The sequence below is a fragment of the Cricetulus griseus genome, chromosome 7 (genome assembly GCF_003668045.3).
Source record: "Cricetulus griseus strain 17A/GY chromosome 7, alternate assembly CriGri-PICRH-1.0, whole genome shotgun sequence".
NCBI classification, from domain to species: Eukaryota; Metazoa; Chordata; class Mammalia; order Rodentia; family Cricetidae; genus Cricetulus; species Cricetulus griseus.
Genome location: NC_048600.1, coordinates 76,480,371 through 76,502,861, shown reverse-complemented (window position 1 = coordinate 76,502,861; position 22,491 = coordinate 76,480,371). Strand labels below are relative to the sequence as shown.

General features: G+C 43.3%; 2 protein-coding genes across 34 annotated transcripts in view; one reads left to right on the top strand and one right to left on the bottom strand.

The window, feature by feature from the left end:
• Positions 1-21,016, bottom strand: part of Pigl (phosphatidylinositol glycan anchor biosynthesis class L) — a 62,204-nt gene extending 41,188 nt beyond the window's left edge. The window contains exons 1-2 of the mRNA XM_027427210.2: positions 20,752-21,016; positions 6,021-6,120 (exon numbers count right to left, since the gene is read on the bottom strand). Of these exons, the coding sequence (XP_027283011.1) occupies positions 6,021-6,120; positions 20,752-20,986 (335 nt within the window). The 5' untranslated portion in view covers positions 20,987-21,016. The remainder of the gene's footprint in view (positions 1-6,020; positions 6,121-20,751) is intronic.
• Positions 21,017-22,215: 1,199 nt separating this feature from the next.
• Ncor1 (nuclear receptor corepressor 1) overlaps positions 22,216-22,491 on the top strand; it is a 146,267-nt gene continuing 145,991 nt past the window's right edge. For all 33 annotated transcript variants that reach the window (XM_027427202.2, XM_027427201.2, XM_027427194.2 and 30 more), the window contains exon 1: positions 22,216-22,352. The gene's annotated coding sequence lies outside the window, so the exon portion shown is untranslated. The remainder of the gene's footprint in view (positions 22,353-22,491) is intronic.

Here is a 22,491-nt window from a genome sequence, read left to right as displayed (position 1 = left end):
TCAGCTAGGAGCACTGGGCAGTCTATGGGGCCTCTGGCAGTGGAACCAGGATGTATCCTTAGTGCACAAATGGACTTCGGGAGCCCATTTCCCATGGAGGGATACTCTCTTAGCCTAGAGGGGAGGGCCTAGGCCCTGCCTCAAATGACTTAACAGATTTTGATGATTCCTCATGGAAGGCATCACCCTTCCTGGGGGATAGGATGGGGGAGTCGGTGTGGGGTTTGGGAGCGTGGGAGGGAGAGGGAACTGGGATTGATATGTAAAATAAGATTGTTTCTAATTTAAATAAAATTTATTAAACAAAAAAAGAAAATGCTCCCCCCCATCCCAAAAAAGAAAATGCCCCACACATATCTCCACAGGCCAGTCTGATGGAGGCATTTCCTCAATTGATGTTCTCTCTTTCCAAATGACTCTAATTTGTGCCACATTAACAAAACCTAGCCAGCACACTCTTTCCTTGAAAACAGTTTTCCCCACAAAGGGTTTATTTGGGTGTGCTCTTTTGGCTAAGTGCATCCCTGAAATCAAGCACTGAAGCTCAGAGCCACAAGAACAAACAGCTGACCACACACAAAGCACTTTAAACCTATGATGGGCTTTGAAACAAACCAACAAAGCAGTGACCTACTTCTCTCCAGAAAGTCAGGATCTATTTCACTACTTCATCTCCCTTTCTGTTTTTGAGCCCTACCTAGCATTGCCATTTCTGTGGGGATTTTTTTTTTTTTTTTGAGGATTGGTCTTCTTTTTTTTGTTTGTTTGTTTTTTGTTTCTGTTGTTGTTGTTTGAGAGAGTTTCTCTGTGTAGCTCTGGCTGTCCTGGAACTCACTTGTAGAACAGGCTGGCCTCAAACTCACAGAGATCCACCTGCCTCTGCCTCCCTGAGTGCTGTACTACCACTGCCCCACTGAGAATTGCCATTTCTTAAATGTGTGAATTTAGACTCTTAATTCCACTGAGCTCTCATTTCTTTATGTGCAACAAAACAAAGAAAGATGATAAAAGCCTACAAATTATGTGATATGGCCTTTGAAAGGATGTAGCCAGGAGTATGTACTTTAAAAGCACAGAGTAGCCTGGAAATACATTGCTTGAAGCTTATACTCTGAAGCCAGATGACCTCAGTGCAAATGCCAGTCCTTCGGTTTGAAGCCCAGTAACCTTGAGCAAATAACACAGCCTCACCATCTCAAATTTTTATCTGTAAAATGGAAAATAATTGGATCACCTTTAAGATTGAGCAAGATCATGTATTGAGTATGTTTTTTGGCACCAACGGTAAGGATTTTATATCTTATTACCAGCCAGGCATTGGTGGCACATGCCTTTAATCCCAGCATTCTGGAGGCAGAGGCAGGTGGATCTCTGTGAGTTCGAGGCCAGCCTGGTCTCCAGAGCGAGTGCCAGTATAGGTTCCAAAGCTACACAGAGAAACCCTGTCTCAAAAAAACCAAAAAAAAAAATAATAATCTACTTATTACCATCACAGGTTAAAGGTCATCCTAGAAACTTCCTTCTGACCCCCGCCCCTTCATTTTTCTCTGTGATATAGCTATAGAGTCTCATTAAATAAAAAGCTAAGAGGCTTGTATATTTCTATGGACTAAACTGCACTTTCCCTCATTCATATTAAGCTAAATCACTATCCCCAGAGTGACTATATTTGGACATGGCTCTTAGGTAAATAAGGTTAAACAAGTTCACAAGAGTGAGGTCCCACCTGCCTGCTCCACACGTGAAAGTGGCCATCTGTAAAGAAGAGAACTTTCACCAGGAACTAACTGTGGAAGTGGCTTTCGAGTTTTGGGACAAGACAATAGGTAGCAGCTGGATGACCTTTGCTAGTGTGCTAGTTAGTTGTTTTGTCAACTTGATAAGAACTAGGGTCATCTGGGAGGAGAACCTTAATGGAGAAAATGCCCCCATCAGAGGCCTGTGGGCATATCAGTGGGGCATTTTCTTATTCAATGATTGAATGTGGGAGGGTCCAGCAACTATGGGCTATGACAGCCCTGGGCAGGTACTCCTGACTTGACTTGAAATGAATCCTTTTCTTCCTGAGTTGCTTTTAGGTGTGTGTGTGTGTGTGTGTGTGTGTGTTTGTGTGTGTGTTTAATCACAGCAATAGAAAGCAAATTAGGACAGCTACAAAAACTTAGATTATTTTGAAAGGATGGTCAATGGAAATATGGATGTAAAAAGCTATCTGGGTCTAGGGAGATAGACAATGGATACAGTGCTTGCCATGTAAATGTGGGGACCAGAGTTCAGGTGTGTGGAGGTTTCTCATAATTCTAGCACATGATGTCAACTCTAGGTCTCTATATGCATATGCATACAAATTAAAATGCTCATATATATGTGTACTCCAACACATAACACTATAACACATAAGCATACAAAATAAAAATTTGTAAATTTTTAATTATTTGTAAATTTGACTATTCTAGCCTGATGATCTGATTCTGATCCCTGGGAGCCACAGGGTGAATAAAGAGAACCAACTTCTGCAGTTTGTCTTCTGATCTCCACACAAATATCATGACACACACACACACACACACACACACACACACACTGAATATATATCATACATGTGTGTACACAACACATAATAAATGTAATTAAAAAGTTAAAACACAGACAGGTGGTGGTGGTGCACACCTTTAATCCAGCACTCAGGAGGAAGAGGCAGATGGATCTCTGTGAGTTCAAGACCAGCCTGGTCTACAAGAGCTAGTTCCAGGGCAGCCTCCGAAGCCACAGAGAAACCCTGTCTCAAATGTCCCCAACCCCCCAAAAAAGTTTAAGCACAACACACAATAAATGTAATTAAAAGGAAAAAACAGATCAGTAAAAATCTTATTTAGAACAATAACAAAAACTAAGATTACTTGAAATAAACAGCAAGAATGCTTTCACTCCTAAATGAAGAAAGCTGCAAGGCCAGGAGGAGCCAAGGAGGCAGCATTTACTGAGCATCACCAGGCTCAGGTTTGGTCTCCAGCACAGTAAAAAAGCATCCAAATTGATTAAATAAAAAAACAAGTGCAAGTTATATTCTTTGACCCACTAGTTTATTATTGGGTAATCTTCTAATGGTTTAAAGATTTACTAGTACATCTCAAAAATGAAAATCATTAGAAAAATCTAAATAGCAGGAAAATATGAAATAAATTATGGTATATCTTGCCTAGGCTGGCTTTAAAAATCATGATTCTGTCTGCTCAGCTGGTATTATAGGTATGTACCACTGTGTTCAGTTAATCATGGTTGTTTTTTTTTTTTCCCTTTGTGTAGCTCTGGCTGCCCTGGAACTAGCTCTGTACTTCAGGCTGGCCTCGAACTCACAGAGATCCTCCAGAGTGCTGGGATTAAAGGCATGTGCCACCAAGTCTGGTCTAATTATGGTATCTTTATGGTAAAATCTTCACAACCACTGAAGAGTTTTTGAGGATGCTACTGAGCTACCCTGGACTCATTTTGTCCAGGATGACTTTGTGTGGGAGAGATCCTCCTGCTGAAACTATCTTAAACAATCCCAGCAGACTAAACATTCATTTGTTATCTATTTCCCTCCTGTGTCTAGAGCAGTCACACCCTTCACTCATCCAATAATATTCAGGTTCTAATCTTCTATGATCAAGAAACAAGCTGCCTCCACCCCAACCCCAAACAAAATGAGATCAAGTTTGTTGGGAAGATGGAGAAAACAAAGATAAACAAGTGATAAAGATGAAGGGTCCCTTCCTGGTGTGCATTCCTTGGCAGTCTTCACTGCTCCTTGGCAATGTGTATATCCAGAATCTAGACAAGAAGGAGCACTTCTTAGACAAGTCAGTCATGTTTTCCTCCTCTCTATCAAGTCAGCTGTGTTTGTGGAGTTACCAGTTCATCTTAGACATTTATTGGAGCTGCCTTGCAACACTAAACTAGGGTTAGCTCCTGGACAGTGAGCATTGAGAAACAGTGAGATAGAGATTCTAAAAGAGATACAATCCCTTTATCTACCACTCAGTTCTCTACAAATAGCACAGCAGGGCCAGTGAGACAGCTTAGAGGGTGATGATACTTGCCACCAAACCTGATGACATGTGAGTTCCACCCTTGGAACCCACATAATAGAAGGAGAGATAGGATTCCCATAAATTGTCCTCTGATGTACTGCACAGCACACCACACACACACACACACACACACACACACCACACGAAATAAATGTAATTAAAAACTAGCATAGCAAATATTAAACACACATATGTTTATATAAGTAAATAAATAAAAATACAATTTAAACCTCTAAAAATTTATATTTTTGTGTACGTTTGTGTCACAGGAGAACATACAGGAATCAGTTCTTTCTTTCTACCACATGGGTCTAGGGGGATTAAACTCAGTAAATCCAGTTTAACAGCAGGTACCTTCATCCCCTGACCCATTTAAAATTTTGTTTTTTGAAATAGGGTCTCATTCTGTCACTCTGTTGCTCTTGAACTCATGGCACTATTCCTACCTCAGCCTTCCTAGAGGCAAAATATTTTAAGAAACGTTTGAAAATTACTATATAGGAATCAATGTGGGAGCACACATGTGTCTTTAATCCCTACACTAGGTAGGCAGAAGCAGGTGGATCTCTGTGATTTCAAAGCCAGCCTTGTTTACATAGCAAGTTCTAAGATAGCCTGGGCTACATGGTGAGACCTTACTTCAAAAGTAAATAAAATAAATCCCAATCACAAACCCCAGTATGTGGGCAAACTGATGAGTGATCTTAAAGCATACAAACTGTGAAATTCACAAAACCAAGTGGTACACTGCAAGTTTTCAAGCCCCAGGTTTCGTGATACTCACAAACCCATTCCCTGATTTTGTAAAATGAAATAAATCAGCTGGGTGGTAGTGGTGCATGTCTCAAGAAAAATTTAAAAAATTAAGTAAGCATCAACAAGTATATTTACATAGAAAAATATATGGTATTTAATTTTTTTCATTTTTTTAGTTTTTCAAGACAGGGTTTCTCTGTGTAGCCCTGGTTGTCCTGAAACTCACTCTGAAAGACCAGGCTGGCCTTGAACTCACAGAGATCGACCTGCTTCTGCCTCCCAAGTGCTGGGAATAAAGGCATGGGCCACCACCACCTGGCAACCTCTTAACAATATTTAAAAAAGAAAATGAATAGTTATGTTTGTGTTATTGGGAAATAAGATGGTCAGTGTAGGAGAAAAAAATTCGATTGTAAAAACCCTGAAATACTTTTTATTGTAATCATTAGTATACTTTCCTGATTCTTCCATCCCTTTAAAATATAGATGTCCTAGTTCTGCCCATTACTAAATGAGAAATAATGACATTGGAGAAATGAATGCTACTACTGTGCAGGTAAAGGTCTCTATAAATTTTCCCTGCTTAGAAAAACCAAGCCTAGGGGGCTGGAGAGATGGCTCAAAGGTTAAGAGCACTGGCTGCTCTTCTAGAGGTCCTGAGTTCAATTCCCAGCAACCACATGGTGGCTCACAACCATCTATAATGAGATCTGGTGCCCTATTCTGGTGGGCAGACAGAACACTGTATACATAATAAATAAATCTTTAAAAAAAGAAAAAAGAAAAAAGAAAAACCAAGCCTTGGAGAAATTATTGCTTCCAGGCCTGGGACAGGAAGCTCACAGGAGGTCCTGGAGGCTGGGGATGTAGCTGGGTTGATAGAGTACCCATAGTATGTACAAAGTCCTGGGTTTGATCTACACAGTGCATATCTGTAACCCCAACTTCAGGGGTTTGAGGTGAGGCAGCTGGATCAGAAGTTCAAGATCACCCTTAGTTACACTGGGTGTTCAAGGCCAGCCAGGGATACATGTGACCCTGTCTGAAAAACCAACCAGCCAAACAACAACAAAACTAACAGTAGACTTTTGAAGTACGAAGGGTTTACACTCACATGGAGTTTGTGACTTTTCAGTGTACCAATGTATTTTTATTGCCAACAAGTTTCTACATTATGAAAGAACAAACTACCTGTTGTCGATAATTGTTACTCGGGAAGGTGGGATCCCCAAAACATCACAGCTCTGCAAAAGTTCTTTCTTTCGAATCTCTCCTTGATTGTAGTAATTTCCTGAGGAAACAGATGGCGGTACTTTATCAGTGGAGGCCTGTCTGCTCACTCATTCTTATCCTGTCTTGTTCCCTAGGGGATTTAAACTGTCTGAAAAAGCCATGATGGTGGTAAGAAGTTGAAGAAAATAGAGCATACAATGTTAAGGTATTCCTAATAGCAGATGGCTAGCAGCATACATTTTGGCACCACCATCAGCAATGCCTATGCATCTATTTATGTATGCATAGATACATACTTATATCTACTGATCTATCTATCTATCTATCTATCTATCTATCTATCTATCTATCTATCTATCTTTCATCTGTCTGTGCTATGTTGTACCTAACATGTGTGAGGTACTGGGTTTGAATGCCAGCCTCCCCTTTACAGACACATAAAATAGTCTTCAGATATCTAAAACTTATTTAAAGGATAGGGTGCCACTCTTAAGTATTACAAGAAAATGTTTAGGTACCATTTAGGAAAATATGCTGGCTAGTTTTATGTTGACTTGACAAAGTCATTTAAGAAAAGGGAACCACAACTAAGAAAATGCCTCCAGCCAGGGATTGGTGGTGCATGCCTTTAATACCAGTGCTCGGAAGGCAGAGGCAGGCAGATCTTTGTGAGTTTGAGTCCAGCCTGGTCTACAGAGTGAGTTCCAGGACAACCTCCTAAGCAATACCTGTCTTGAAAAAACAAACAAAAAGGAAGGAAGAAAGAAAGAAAGAAAGAAAGAAAGAAAGAAAGAAAGAAGAGAAAGTGCCTTCATTAGGGGCGAGAGATAAAGATGCTTTCCCCGCTTTACCCATTACCTTCTGCAGCAGGGTCACGAGAGTAGTAGAGCCAGCCCTGAACCTCCCTGTCTGGGCAGCACACTAGAGCTGACCCTATATACTGTCAGGGATGCAGGTGAGTTGACCTCTCCCCACTCAAATGCCCCCCTACAGCAATCGGAGAGAGGGTCCTGTACCTTGGGCAAAACAGTAGAGCTGATTCTGGTGATGTGAGTGTGAGTGACCTAGATCTGAGGGCCTGAGAGCAGGAGAACTGGCTCTGCTCCTTGCTACAGGCTGCATTGGGTGAGCAGCTGGGGCAGTGACCAATCCAGCTATCACCCAGGCCCAGAACCAGGCCTATGAGTTGGCCCACCCCAATATCCACTGAATCTATGAACTGTTGGAGCATGTGAAGGGTATGACCCTACAAATCCAAAACAGTAGGATCTCCATGACACAGAACAACAACAGGAAATCTAAGAGGAGCCCCAATGAAGGCTCATTATTAGAGTGTAGTAGAAACCAGAGGCCTGGAGCCAGATCAATGACTCAAGGCAATGAACACTTGCAAGTACAGATGAATGGACTAAGCTGGGAGGTGGTGGCACTTGCCTTTAATCCCAGCACTCAGGAGACAGAGGCAGGTGGAGCTCTGTGAGTTCAATGCCTGGTTTACAGAGTCAGTTCCACGATAACCAGGGCAGTTACATAGAGAAACCTTGTCTCAGAGAAAAAAAAAAAAAAAGTTGAATGGACTAAAGGGTAAACAGTGTAACTTAACAAACCATGCTACAGCTTCCAAGACAAGATTCTTCTCCTTTTTTGTTTGCTTTATTTCTTTGTTTTGTTTTGGTTTTTCTTTTAAATTTGGTTTTGATGGGGGCAGAGAGGTTGCAAGGGCAGAGGGCTGATGCAAGGGGATGGGGAGATAAATGGGATTGGAATACATGATGTGGAACCCACAAAGAATCAATAAAAGTTAAAAAGAGAAAAAAAAAAAAAAAAGAAAATGCCTCTACAAAATTGTGTTTCAGGCAAGCCCGTAGGGCATTTTCTTTATTAGTTAATGATGGAGAAGTTCCAACCCATTGTGGGTGATGCCATCCCTGGGTTTGTGGTCCTCTCTGGTCTATAAGAAAGCAGTCTGACAATCCAGTGGGTGCAAGCCAGTAAGCAGCACTCCTCCATGATCTCTGCATCAACTCCTGCCTCCAGGTTCTTGTCCTATTTGAGTTCCTGCCCTCTCTGTTTTTGATGAACTGTTATATGGAAGTGCAAGCGAAATAAACCCTTTCCTCCCAAGTTCCTTTTGGTTGTGGTGTTTATCATCACAGCATTAGTAACCCTAACCCCTAACTAAGACAGAAAACATCCTCTTTTATTTTAATTTATTGAGATAGGGTCTCTTTATTATATAGCTCTGGCTGTCCTGGAACTCCCTATGTAGATCAGGCTGATAGAGATCCACTTGCCTCTGATACCTAAGTGCTGGGATTAAAGGTGTCTACCAGCACAACTGGCATATCCTTTTAAAAAAGAGTTTAGTAACTAGTGGCCCATCAGTACCAGAAAAAGTTTATAGATACTCTTTACTTTCCCAACATATGAACCACAGCTCCTATAAATAATTCTTTTATGTAGCTTTACAAAAATAATACAATGAAGTTTTGGTGTTACTTAAAATGCACACTCATTTTGAGCATTACCTAGTTAATAGACTTCCTAATTAAAATTTCCTGAAAATAGTTGCATGTATAGTTTTTGTTTAACTTCCCTGAGTCAAAGTTCTTTGACTTGTAGCATGTGAATAAGGATTAATTCACAAGGTTTCCTGGAAGGTTACTTAATATATATTAAAGCACTCAATTAAGTGGTGTTTGCTTTCTCTTCCCTTTACCATCTTTGTTTGAGATAGGATATTAATATGTACTTCTGGCTGGCCTAAAACTTATTGTGATCAATTAATTTTAAAATGTATTTGGTGCCGGGCGTTGGTGGTGTACACCTTTAACCCCAGCACTTGGGAGGCAGAGGCAGGCGGATCTCTGTGAGTTCGAGACCAGCCTGGTCTACAAGAGCTAGTTCCAGGACAGCCTCCAAAGCCACAGAGAAACCCTGTCTCGAAAAATCAGAAAAAAAGAAAGAAAGGAAGGAAGAAAAAGAGAAAGAAAGAAAAAGCTGGGACTATAGTACATTGCTAGAGGGAACATAGAATGGTGTAACTGCTATAGAAAAGTGTCTTAGGGTTTCTTTTCTTTTCTTTTTTAGACAGGGTTTCTCTGTAGCTTTAGAGCCTGTCCTGGAACTCACAGGTGGAGGAGTGCTGCTTACTGGCTTCCTCATGGCCTGCTCAGTCTGCTTTCTTATAGATCCAGAACCACTAGCCCAGGGATGGTATCACCCATAATGGGCGAGCCCTCTCTCATTGATCACTAATTAAGAAAATGCTTTACAGATTCAGCTGTAACTTTTTCTGTTGTTGTTTTTTGAGATAGGGTTTCTTTGTGTAACAGCCCTGGCTGTCCTGGAACTCACTCTGTAGACCAGGCTGGCCTCAAACTCACAGATCTACCTGCCTCTGCCTCCTGAGTGCTGGGTTACAGCTGGATCTTATGAAGGCATTTTCTCAACTGAGTCTCTTTCCTCTCTAATGACTCTAGCTTGTGTCAATTGACATAGAACCAGCCAGTACAAAAAATGTGTAAATTATTCAGAAATTTGTTATTTATTTAGTTCCTTTTTTGTTTTTGAGATAGGGTCTTACTGTGCAGTCCTGACTGGCCTAGAATTTGCTATGAAGAAAAGGCCAGATCCACCTGCTTCTGCTGGGACTAAAGTCATGTACCACCATGCCTAGCCTATTAAGAAATTTATGCACTGTATCACAGTGCGACTCAACAGTTACATTCACCCGAACATACTTTAAAGGATTAGAAACAGTTATGTTCAGATACTTGTACATCAATGTTTATAGAGTCATTATTAACAACAGCCAGAGTACAAAAATCCAAGAGAGCAGCATCAACAGAGGAATGAATAAAAAATATGATACCTACACAGAACAAAAACATTATTTAGCCATGAAAACAAATGAAGTGGGGCTGGGATACATTTCAGTGGCTGAGTACTAACTCCTGCCTCACCCACCAAAAAGGAATAAAGTAGACGGGCATGGTGGCATAGACTATGTCCTGAGCCACATACTGCATTTGAAGCCAGCCTGGGCTTCATGGCTGAGATAGATACCAATACAAAACAAAACCAAAAAACCAAAAACCAAAAAAAAAAAAAGTTCTGAAACATGCTATGATAATGATGAACTTTTACAAATATTAAGGTACTAGAAGCCATGTATAAAATAACAATGACTGAATGATTCTATTTATATAAAGCACCTAATAGCTGGATGGTGGTGGCTCATGCCTTTAATCCCAGAACTTGGGAGACAGAGGCAGACAGATCTTTGTGAGTTTGAGGCCAGCCTAGTCTACAGAGCGAGTTCCAGGACAGGCTCCAAAGCTACACAGAGAACGCTGTCTTGAAAAACCAAACCAAACCAAACCAAACCAAACCAAACCAAACCAAACCAAAATAAGGCACCTAAGCAGGCAAATCCACAGAAACATAAGGTACAATTGTAGTCACAGAAGCTAGAGGAAGGAAGGAATGGAGAGTTATTGCTTAATGGGTTACAGAGTTTCTCTTTGGAATGATGAAATAGGGGTGATGGTTACAAAATCTTGTGAAGATACTTGCAACTGCTGAACTGAACATTTAAATATTTTCAAAATAGTGAGTTTTATGTAATAAATATTTATGACACAAATGAAAGAAACATTGAAAACAGAAACCAGTGTTTCACTCAATACAACTCTTCCAGAGGGTTGGTGATACGGTTCAGCAGATAAAGGGGCTTGATGCTTAGCCAAATGACCTGAGTTTGAGCATCAAGACTCAGGGTGGAAGGAGATTAAATAGAGTCCTTTAACCTCCATATGGCATGCACAGGTCCATACACATATGTACATGCACTAAATACATGTGATAAAAATTTTAAAATCTTTTGAGTTATTATAAAATATAAAATATGCCTTTAAATTTGATAGAACAATTATAAAATTTTTAAAAATGTGTATATGTGTGTGGGGGTTTGCCCAATGCCTGAAGAGGCCTGAAGAGGGTGTCAGATTCCTGGAGCTGGAGTTACAGGTGGTCTTGAGCCAGCCACCTGACATGGTTTTGAGCAGAACTGGGGTCCTTTGCTAGAGAAGCAAAGTGCTCTTAACCGTTGAACCATCTCTCTAGCCCCTAAAAGGAAGCACCCAGTACATATCCACTCAGCTAAGGCCAGGAAGCACTGCCATTCACAACATTATCATCAGCCTATCTGGCCATACTTGTAAGTGACTTTTCACTATTTCCAAAAGGTTGCACTGCAGAACTTCTCTTTGCTCTCTGCAATGATCTCTTCAACACTGCATTAGCATTTCCTTTGTAGCTTTCTATAGTTTAATCAAGTCTCCAGTTTTATACTTAGAAATCTAATTCAGAGGCTGGGAATCCGGTTCATTTGGTAGAATGCTTAGCTTGTGATCACGATGCCCTGGGGCTGACCCCCGGGGCCTTAGGGGGTCCAGGCAAAAGGATCAGAAGCTTAGGGTCATCTTCAGCTACATCTTGGGTTTGAGGCCAGCCTGGGTTATCTGAGACCGTGTATCTACACAAAAACAAACAAGCAAACACTTACTGCAAAGACACTACTTCCCCAGATCTACTCAGCTGGGGATGCAGCTCAGTAGCAAGATACTAGACTCAGTCTCCAGTACTCTAAAAACAAAACAACAAAACACCCCAACTAAGTAAATAACTAGCAAGACAGCAATATTTCCTTTATGAACTTACATTTACTTATTTGTGTGTGTGTGTGTGTGTGTGTGTGTGTGTGTGTGTGTGTGTGTGTGTGCGTGCATGCATGCCACAGCATGCACCTGCAGGTTAGAGGACAACTTTTGGGGGCCGGTCCTCTCCTTCCACCATTTGAATCTTGGGGATCTAAACTCAACTTACAAGGATTGGCTACTGGTGCTCTTACCTGCTGAGCCACCTTACTAGCCCAATAATTCTTTTTGAGACAGCTATTCCTATATTCCTATTCTGCCCAGACTCCCCAAACTCCTGGCCCTAAGTGATCCCTCCTGCTTCAGTCTTCCAAGTAGCTGGAACTATATAGGTATATGCCACCGGGTCCAGCTAACACCAGCATTTTCTCTTTCTCTTTTGCTCCCTTCCTTCCTCCCTCTCTCTTCTTTCTGACTGTATGCCTTTCTGAGATAAGGTATCATGTAGTCTAGGCTGCCCTTGAACTAGGTATGCAGCCAAAGATGGCCTTGATCTCTTTGTCTTCCTGCTACCATCTCCCAACTGCTGAGATTACCAGCATGCACCTACCTGATTTAACAACAGCATTTTTTTTTCTTTTCTTTCTTTCTTTTTTTGAGACAGGGCTTCTCTGTTTTTTTTTTTTTTTTTTTTTTTTTTTTTTTTTTTTTTTTGAGCCTGTCCTGGAACTTGATTGGTAGACCAGGCTGGCCTGGAACTCACAGAGATCCGCCTGCCTCTGCCTCCCAAGTGTTGGTGGCATGCGCCACCAACGCCCACCTAACAACAGCATTTTAACAAGCACTTAAACACAGTGTAGCTTTAAAATAGGGCTGTGGGACCAGTGAAATGGCTCAGTTGGTAAAGGCATTTACTGTAGCCTGACAACTTGAGTTTGACCATAGGTCCCACATGGTGGAAGGAGAGAATTGACTTTTGCAAGTTGTCTTCTGACATCCACAAGTATTTTGTGGTACACACACACACACACACACACACACACACACACACACACACACACACAAATGAACACAAAACAAGTAAATGTTAAAAAGATAAAATAGGGGCTGTATATAGGATTATCTGGCATATAATTTCTAAGGTAATTATAGTTATAAGGAAAAGGTAAGTAAACATACTTTTTTTAATGCATAAAGTTCTAATAAGGAGCTGGAGAGATGGCTTAGTGGTTAAGAGCACTTAAGTGCTCTTATAGATTACCTGGGTCCAGCTTCCAGCACCCACATGGTACCTTATATCTGCTGGTAACTCCAGTTCCAGGGGATTTGATGCTTTCTTCTGACCTCTGTGGGCATCAGGTATGCATGTGGAACACTTACATACATGTAGGAAAACTTATTCATACACATAAAAAAATCTTTAATTCTAATAAATGATCTAGTAGTCAACCCATCAGCACAAGTGCTTACGAAGGGGCTTTTCTTTCTGTTAGGCACTGGGCAGCTCTGAACTCTGGTTGTTAGGACCATAACCATACCAGCTTGTTGTAATGGAGCAATTTCCTCTTGGGCCTGATATGTTTCTCTGTAGGCTATCACAGAGCAGGGGCTGAGGTAGTGACCTACATCCAGTCATGGCAACAAAATAAGCAAAGCAGTAATGATAATTAGGTCTGAGGTAAGGTAGTGGGCCTGTTAACATTCCCTGCAGAAGGCAGGGTGTGTTAACAGACCCTCACTTGAGAGTCTAGCGCTATGGCTGCCTTCCTGTCCCTAGCTGCATATCGTCCTGTGCACAGGTGCCCCTCTCTAGCCCCCAGCACATAGGAGCTAGAAGGCTGAAAGCAGTCACCTTTTCTGGGAAGGGACTTTTTGGTGATGCATTTGCCTTTGAGTTATGCCTCTATAAGTAAACTTAGAAGAATCATCTCTTTGGTCTGTTAGTCTGGGGTCAATAGTTATGTCTCCCCAGGAAAAGTCATGGAACACAGCTTTGGGTTGTAATGTGTGTGTGCTGTACACGCTTGTGTCCACCTGTGGTTGTATGGGGAGGCTGATGGTGACTGTCTTCCTCTATCATGTCCCACCTTATTTTCTTCTTTGAGGCAGGGTTTCTCACTGAACCCAGAGCTCCTGAGGGCTAGGCTGGCTGGCCAAGGAGCTGTAGGGATCTTACTTCCCTGCTCCCAGACATCACCTATATACTGAGTATATAGATGTGTGCCCAGCTTTTATGTGGCTGCTGGGAATCTGAACTCAGGCTCATGTGCTTACCCACATCTGACCACCTCCCCAGCCCTTGGAATCAGTATCTAGCTCACATTTTAAAAGGACAATTTATTTAATGTGCATTGGTGTGAGGGTGTCAGATCTTCTGGAACTGCAGTTAAGGTGCTGGGAATTGAACATGAATCCTCTGCAAGAGCAGCAAATGCACTTATTCGATAAGCTATCCTTCCATGTCCATCCTATTCCATTCTTAATCATTGTATAATCAATACTTTTTTTTTAAAAAAAGAAACTTCAAATGCATTGGGTTAGAAGAACAGGTTAAACTGCCATTTTCCTTCCCTTGCCCTTTAAAAACAAGGTTTTATGTAACCCAGGCTGGTCTTAAGTCACCATGTGTCAGGATAACCTTGAATTCCTGACATCTTCACCTGTACCTACTGAGGGTCTGGATCACAGGTAAGTGCCATCTCATGCGGCTTAGGCCACTCCATTTGAGACTGAGTTCAAATGCTTCTTAAGAAGGAATACTGTGAAGACTTGTTAGTGATGAAAAGGGAATTATTTAAAATAACCCAGCAAGCTTTATTTTAGGAAATATGGTGAATCAGATGTCTGATGAAACTCTCTGAGCATATCTGACCACGTGAGATAAATGGCAAACACATTTGAGAATATAAGACTGACGTAGCAGGAAAGTAAGGGCTATAGCTGAAGGCCAGAAACAAGAATAGCATGAATCCTGAGGGATTACATAACAGACCCAGGGTGCTTACAGAACATCCTCACAGCCTTGCTCTGAAGTCAGGTTTAGAGTTTAGCAGCAAACAAGGGAATGTCTATACAAAGAAAGAACCTTTAGAAGTCTTCACCTTTATGGGATGAAGAAACCAACCAAAAAGCCCACCCTAGACAGAGGTGCTCAGACTTGGTTTGAGTAGAAGGCAAATTAAGAAAAACATTACCCCCCCTCCAAATTTCTTTAACTCCCACTCAACTTTCCTTGGTGTGAGTAACTCAATATCTTTAGCCTGCATGAATCTCTAGGAGCTTGATGTTTCTTATCAGCAGATGGCATCTACTTCTCTCCTTGGACCCAGATGAGATGTGTGACCACTTCAACAAGGAAAACGTAGCAGAAGTGATACTGCAGGATTTCTAAAGCTGGTCATGAAAGACAACATGGCTATCTTTAGATTCTCTCTCAGAGCACCTGCCTGGGAACCCAACCACCAGTTTGTAAAGAAGCTGAAAGTCTTGGATACATCATATGTGAATGTTCTAATTGAAATAGCTAGCTAAGTCCCTAGCAACCAGACATGCAAGTAGAGGAAAACCTGAAGGTGATTGCAACGCCCAGTTTGGAGGCTCTCAACTGAGGTTCTCATTACCATGGACTAGAGATACTGTGCTAAGTCTGTATGTGAGGCACTTGGGGTTGGACCCTCAACTTATAATACTTCCCTGGCCCTGAAAAAAAAAAAAAAAGTCAAGCTAAAAATTTGGAGTGATCTGAGGCAGGCAATGACTTAGATCATTAGGGACTCGGGGAGGGGGGATGGCTCAGTGGATAAGAGTGCTTGATGTTCAGGCACAAGGACCTGGGTTTGAATCCCTAACACCCAAGTAGGAAATCCATATGGCCACTATGCCTATAACCTTAGTGCTCTGGAGGGGTGGAGACGGGTTTGCTGAGGCTTGGTGGCTGCCAGTTTACCTCCAGGTTCACTGAGATACCTTGTCTCAAGAGGAAGGCGGCAGAGTTATAAAACAGGATACTCAATATCCTCCTCTAGCCTCTGCATGTACATATCAGCACATACATGTGCAGTCTGGAGCCTAGGACAATTCCATTAGAGAATTTCTCGAGGTCCAAACAGTTCCAGTATCCAGTCTGCATTGTATTGCAGATGCTAGCTGATTTGCCGTTGAATGGCATAGCCTCAGTGGACAATGTCCCCTAGTTTTGCATCTCTACAGAACTAGGCATTTTGAATAGGCCTGCACCAGGGCGGAGGCCAGGTCTACAGGAATACAGACTGTTGAGAGGGATTTGTTGATAAGAGTCTAGGGAGATGGAAGAAAAATGGTCTCGGGGTCAGGGAAGAACAGTGAGAAATCAGCCAGGAAGATGCTGAAATAAAGGACAGGCTCCAGTTTTGCAGCATGGAACTGAGAGCTCTCTAAAGATGACAAGATGCCTGTGTCTGGTCTTTATTGCCGTTGGGTTGCTAAGAATTTCCAAGTCCACGCTCCCCCACTCAGGCGGGACCTCATGGCTTCTGTGGTTTGGCACTGAGACATGCCGGGCCACGACAATGTGCATATACTACCTACACATATACTACCCACCCACACATACAAAATAAATATTAGAAAAAGTGAACCAAGCAGGGTGGTGATGCTGCATGCCTTTGATCCCAGCACTTGGGAGGCAGAGGCAGGCTGATCTTTGCGAGTTTGAGGCCAGCCTGGTCTACAGAGTGTCTTCCAGGACAGCCAGAGCTGTTACAGAAACTGTTTTGAAAATCCAAAACAAACAAACAAACAAACAAAACCAAAACAGAAAACCACAAATAGGTTTTAAGATACACTTGCACATACATATAAAAATAAATCACAAAGCACACATGTAGAAACCCAGAATAAGTTGTAAAACAAAGAACAGAATCAAATGAAATTTGGAGTTATTAGAAAGTCTATTTAATTGAGTAAAGGAATAAATGAAGGTATCAAGTATGAGAGTACAACAGAGACTGTGACATTTGCAATAGGAAACTCTAGGCAAGAGAAACAGACTGAAGGACAGAGTTACATAAGCACCATTTCAATATGTATGGAAGACCTAAATGTAACATTCTTACAGCCAAACACGGTGGTATGTGCCTGCTACTTGGGAGGCCAAGTAGAGAAATCACAAGTCTGACGCTGGCCTGGATAACATTGCAATACTAAAAGACTGGGGTGTAGGTCAGTGGTAGAATACATACTTAGCATGCTCAACGCCCTGGGCTCAAGCCCAGCACAGAAACCAGAACCAAACAAGACTCTTAACAGATATGAAAGAAGGCCAATATAAATGAGACATCATAAAACGATAGCCAGAAAGACTTTATGTTGTAAATATGTCCTCTTTTGACACTAAGTTGGTGAAATTCCAATGGGGGGAAAAATACCAGTAAAGTTTTTTCTTGAATATGACCAACCTAATTCTAAAACGTATTTATTTATTTAGAAAAAAAAAAAAAGGTCAAAACAAGCCAGTACACCCTGAGCAGCAATCAGAGGTTTGATCATATTGGGTAACAGTGTTATAAAGTTTCAGTCATTTGCCTGATGAGATGGTTTGACCTGTTTGGACCCTGGAATCCATGTAAAAGAGGAAGGAGAAAATCCTTCCACAAGGTTGTTCCTACACATGGCATAGTGTCTGCATGCCCCCCACCACACATAAAAAATACTGTTAAAAGTTACAGTACTTAAAACAGAGATGTCAGGGCTGAAGAGATGACTCAGCCGTTAAAAGCACTTACTGCTATTTATAGGATCTGGGTTCAGTTCCCAGCACTCTGGTGGAGGCTCACAAATATCTGTCAGGAGATCTAATGCCCTCTTCTGTCCTCCATGGGCACCACACACACAGACATATGCACTGACAAAACAACTGTACAAATAAAACTCTTTTTTTCTGCTGGGCGGTGGTGGTGCATGCCTTTAATACCAGCACTCAGGAGGCAGAGGGAGGTGGATCTCTGTGAGTTTGAGGCCATTTTGGTCTACACAGCTAGTTCTAGGATAGCCAGGGCTGTTAAACAGAGAAACCCTGTCTTGAGGGAAAAAAAAAAAGAGGAGGGAGGGAATCTCTATGAGTATGAAGAATGTGTACGTATACACACACACACACACACACACACACACACACACACACACACACACACACACACACGTATAGAATCTCATATGAGCCCAGAGGGGAGATGTTGGCTTTCATGATTTCAGTCTTTTCTATCAAACCATATCAGAATGAATGTTCTAAAACAGATTATTTACTTTTTTTTGAGGCAGGGTCTTTCTATGTAGCCCTTGCTGTCCTGGAAACCTCTATGTAAACTAGGCTGGCCTTGAACTCAGAAATCCACCTGCTCTGCTTCCCATGTGTTGACATTAAAAATGTGCGACCACACTTTTTATTGTTTTAAAGATTTTTTTTTTTTTTGAGACAGGGTCTCTCTGTGTAACCCTGGCTGTCCTACAATTCACTTTGTAGACCAGGGTAGCCTCCAACTCAACTGCCTGTCTTCGCCTCCCAAGTGCTGGAATTAAAGTTGTGCACTACTATGACCCCCGTTTAATTTTAGTTTTAATTGTTTTATGTGTGCCGTGGATGGTATGTATATGTGAGTTCAGGTGCATGTAGAGGCCATGACTCTTTTGGAGCTAAAGAAATAGGCTGTTGTAAGCCTCCTGAAGTAGTTGCTGGGAACCAAACTCAGGTCTTCCACAAGACTAGTAAGCTCTCTTAACTGCTGAGCCATCTCTCCAGCACCTCTCTTTTTAAAAATTTCTTAAATAGCGGCTTGGGGCCAGACAGATGGCTCAGTGGGTAAAGGCACTTGCTGTCAAGCCTGATGACCTAAGTTCAATCCCAGGGACTCAGAGTGGAAGAAGGGAACTGACTCCTGCAGGTTGTCTTCTGCCAACCATCTGTGAGCCATGGCATGCAGGCCCCTCTCTTCACAAATAATTAATAGACTAAAAAAATAGCTTGATGAGCCGAGCAGTGGTGGTGCATGCCTTTAATTCGAGCACTGAAGAGGCAGAGGCAGGTGGATCTCTGTGAGTTCGAGGCCAGCCTGGTCTACAAAGTGAGTTCCAGGATAGGTTCAAAAGCCACAAAGAAACCCTGCCTCGAGGAAAAAACAAAAACAAAAAAACAAAAAGCTTGATGAAATAATGTTTCCTGAAATCAGCTTTATCAACTGACAGGGCACACAAAGCAACTGGGCAGCTTGGATGTAATGGTTTAGAGCAGAGTGGAGCCAAAGGGCCTTAGCTCTTTAATGTTACAGTCTTGGTGAGTCAATGTCTATTTGTAAAATAGAAATAATAGTGTAGTCTCACAGGATGGCTGAGGACAATTAACTGAGTCACCACTGCCAAAACAAAACTCTTTGTCTTGCTTCTCCCTTCTCCCTCAATTGAGAATGCAGTAGGGATAAGCTATTTGCACAAATGCAAGACTTAAACAAATTATTTAGTATGGCCTGAAAGGATCAGCCCTGTTCCCTATATAGTCTTCCTTTTTGAAGCCCAGATCAAAAGAAACCCTACTTGGAGCCTTCTTTAAGGAAACCTGGAAAGAGAATTAATGTTCTTCTTGACTTCCTGTCCACTGTGCTTTCTCCATTATACTGCTACAATTTTCACTACACTGTATTAAATATTACTACTTTCTTACCTTTTACTACAACAGTGACCAATTTAAAATGGCAAGATGGATTCACAGGAAATAATTAAAGACATCAATAGAAGTACTGACTGCTAAGTGAATGCTTATATCATTCATTAGAAAAAGATTTTGGGCAGGGCAGTGGTGGCGCACATCTTTAATTCCAGCACTTGGGAGGCAGAAGAAGGTGATCTCTGTGAGTTTGAGGCCATTCTGGTTTACAAAGCGAGTTCCAGGACAGCCAGGGCTACACAGAGAAACCCTGTGTGTGTAGGTATTCCTTACTTGGAGCCACCCCCTTGGGAGTTCTCTCTTTTCTTTAATTAATCAGCATTAACTCTGTTTTTAAAAAAAATAATTATCCCAAATTCAGCCAATTTCATAAATCAATCCTGATGAGAGTGATCTAGAATACGGTCTAGCATAAATATATATTAAGTAAATAAAAAGTGGTGGTAAGGGAAACAATGTGTAAAATTCCATTCTGTGAAAAGTCTGTTATTTAAAAATAACTGGAATGACACAACCACATGGGAAAAGAGGTCATGGGCAATTTTGAAAATCAACTTTATTGAAGGATAATTTAATATATCATAAAATTCACCCACTATATGTACACAGTTTATAAAATTCACCCACTGTATGTATACAGTTTAAGTTGCGCAGTCACCGCCATATTTAGGTGCCTTTTTTTTGTTTGTTTGTTTTGTATCATAGTGAAAGTCTTATTTTTGAAGAGTTCTCTTAATGAAAGCTGGGTGGAGATGAACTCTAAAATTGAATAGATAGTTTCAATGTATTCTGAGATAACTCCTCAATCTGACATATGCATCTTTGTAGTGCACAATGGATTTCAAAGCATCAGAAGTGTCTTTTGCTATTATTAGGAAAGAAACTTGGTGGGTTGGGCAGACACCATAGCTTAGATTGTTTGGTGCACGATTATGTTTGATCCTTCTGTAAATAGATGGTTCCTCAGGATAAAAGGTCAGGCACATCCATCGGCTCACATCTGTAATCCAAGCACTGGGGAATCTAGGCTGCAGTGAGACTGTCTTAGAAAACAAAACACTCGTAGTCGCAGTTCCCAAAGGAACATGCAAGTACTGAATGGAACCAGCGATGAACAACCACTTTTCTGCTCCTCAATTTAGTTAGGGAAGAGTGGAATTAGGTTCCACATCCTATCAGGGAAGCCGGCTGTTTCTGCACCCAGCCTGTGACGAGCACAGAGAAAGGACCTTCGGGATATTCACTTAGCTACCTAGGACAGAAAACCTTTCTAGAGAAAGTAATTGAGATCGGTTAGTTCCCTAACCCGGCTCCCGGCGACCCTCCTACAGTCTCCTACCTGCCGAGAAGCAGAGCAAGAACACCCGCAGCTCCAGGCGGGCCAAGCCTAGCACCGTGGGAGCAAAGAACATGGCTTCATCGTCCGGGTGCGCGATCACCAGAAGGGCCCGGCTTCCGGCTCCCAGCAGGCCTGCCTGCTCCGGAGACTTCATTCGTTTCGCCGCGTCCCGAACCCGGAGGAAGCCCCATGTCAGGACAGCCACCACCAGACACAGGAGACCCACCACTTCCATGGCGGGTAAGTGGCACCGCGCCTGCGCAGTAAGGAGGGCGGGCTGGACTCGGGCTCCTGCGGGAAAACCGAACCCGCTGAAACTGCGTTCCGTGCTCCAGTGCTCTGTGGCCGGAGACCGGCGAGATTCGTGCTCTACCGTGGAAACTTCTACCCACACCGCGCCGTCTTATCTCGTGTATAGCTATGGCAAAATCATGTCCCCGCTCCAGTTTCAGGGCTAACCCGAACTCTGTGAGGTCTAGTGTCCTTCTTCCGTTCAGCGTGCTTAAAAGGAAGCATTGTGCAATTATTCTGAGATAGTGTTTCGCTGTGTGTACACACTTGGGTGCCTCTGAACTCGCTATGTAGACCATGCCCGGCTCGAATTTGCAATGATTCCCATTCCTCCTCTGCCTCCAGCGCTGGCGTGTCAGGCGTGTCAGCGCACGCCGGCTAAAACGGAAGCCTCTGCAAATAAACTTCAGCATTTGGTAGCAAGCGTTCCCTTCTCGCTTCAACTCGTTTTCTAACCCACTTCTTATGACCCAAGACTTCGTGTAAACAGCCCGTTATCCGGATAAAACTTTTCCGAAGCGGGTCACACTTTGTTATCTTTTTTTCCTCAAAGGGCGGCTTTGATAGAGGAAAAGTAAACCGCTATGAGCAAACGTCATTTCACCAGAAGGGTACGGCTGAGAGTGCGGTCAGGAGGCCCTTAAATTTTCTTAAGAGGTAGAGATTAAGGAGCCGCGCCGCGGAGAAGGCCTAACCCGCCATTCCCGGGATGACTTGGTGTGGAATTAACGTACATCCCAGCCACGTGGGCTCGGCTATCTGTCTTCGGCGAGGAGCCTACAGCCGATTTGGCGGAGCGCAAGGGTCGCAAGGTTAGCCTCGCGCCAGGCGCCTTGTCCTTTTCCCACGCCTGAGGGGGAAGGCCCCGGGCGCGCGGGAGTGGAGGCTCGCGGTGGCGCTCCGGCCCGGGTGTGCGATGGCTGCCGCGGTGGGTCCGGCCCGAGGCAGTGCTGCCGGAGCCGGTAGGAGTGTGAGGGACAACTCAGAAGGAACCGGCGCGGCACCCACAACCCAGGAAGCGAGGCCGAGGTAAGAACGGCGCTCCGCCCGGGGAGAGTGTCGTCTCCCCAACCCTCCGGAAGGAGGAGGAGCCCGCGTCGGAGCCGCCTTAGCGCGGCCGCCGGGCCTGAGGGGGGAGGGAGAGGGGTTGAGGCAAGATGGCGGCTAAGGTGGCGAAGCTGCGGCGGCGGCCGGAGTGACGCCCAGCTTCGCCGCGCCGAGCGAGGGCCGGGCGGAGGGCCGCGCGCCGGGGCCGCGCCCCGCTCGTCCGGCCGTGGGGCGCGCCGGCTCCCACGCTCCGCCAGCTCCCGGTGAGTAGGCCCGGCGCCTGCAGCCCCGGCCTCGGGGCCCTGCTCACCCGGGAGCTTCCGAGGGCTCCTGGAGCTCCAGTGCCGAAGGCGGCTTCTCGGGCGGGCCAGGGGCGTCGCGAAGTGCGCCGGTCTGGGACCC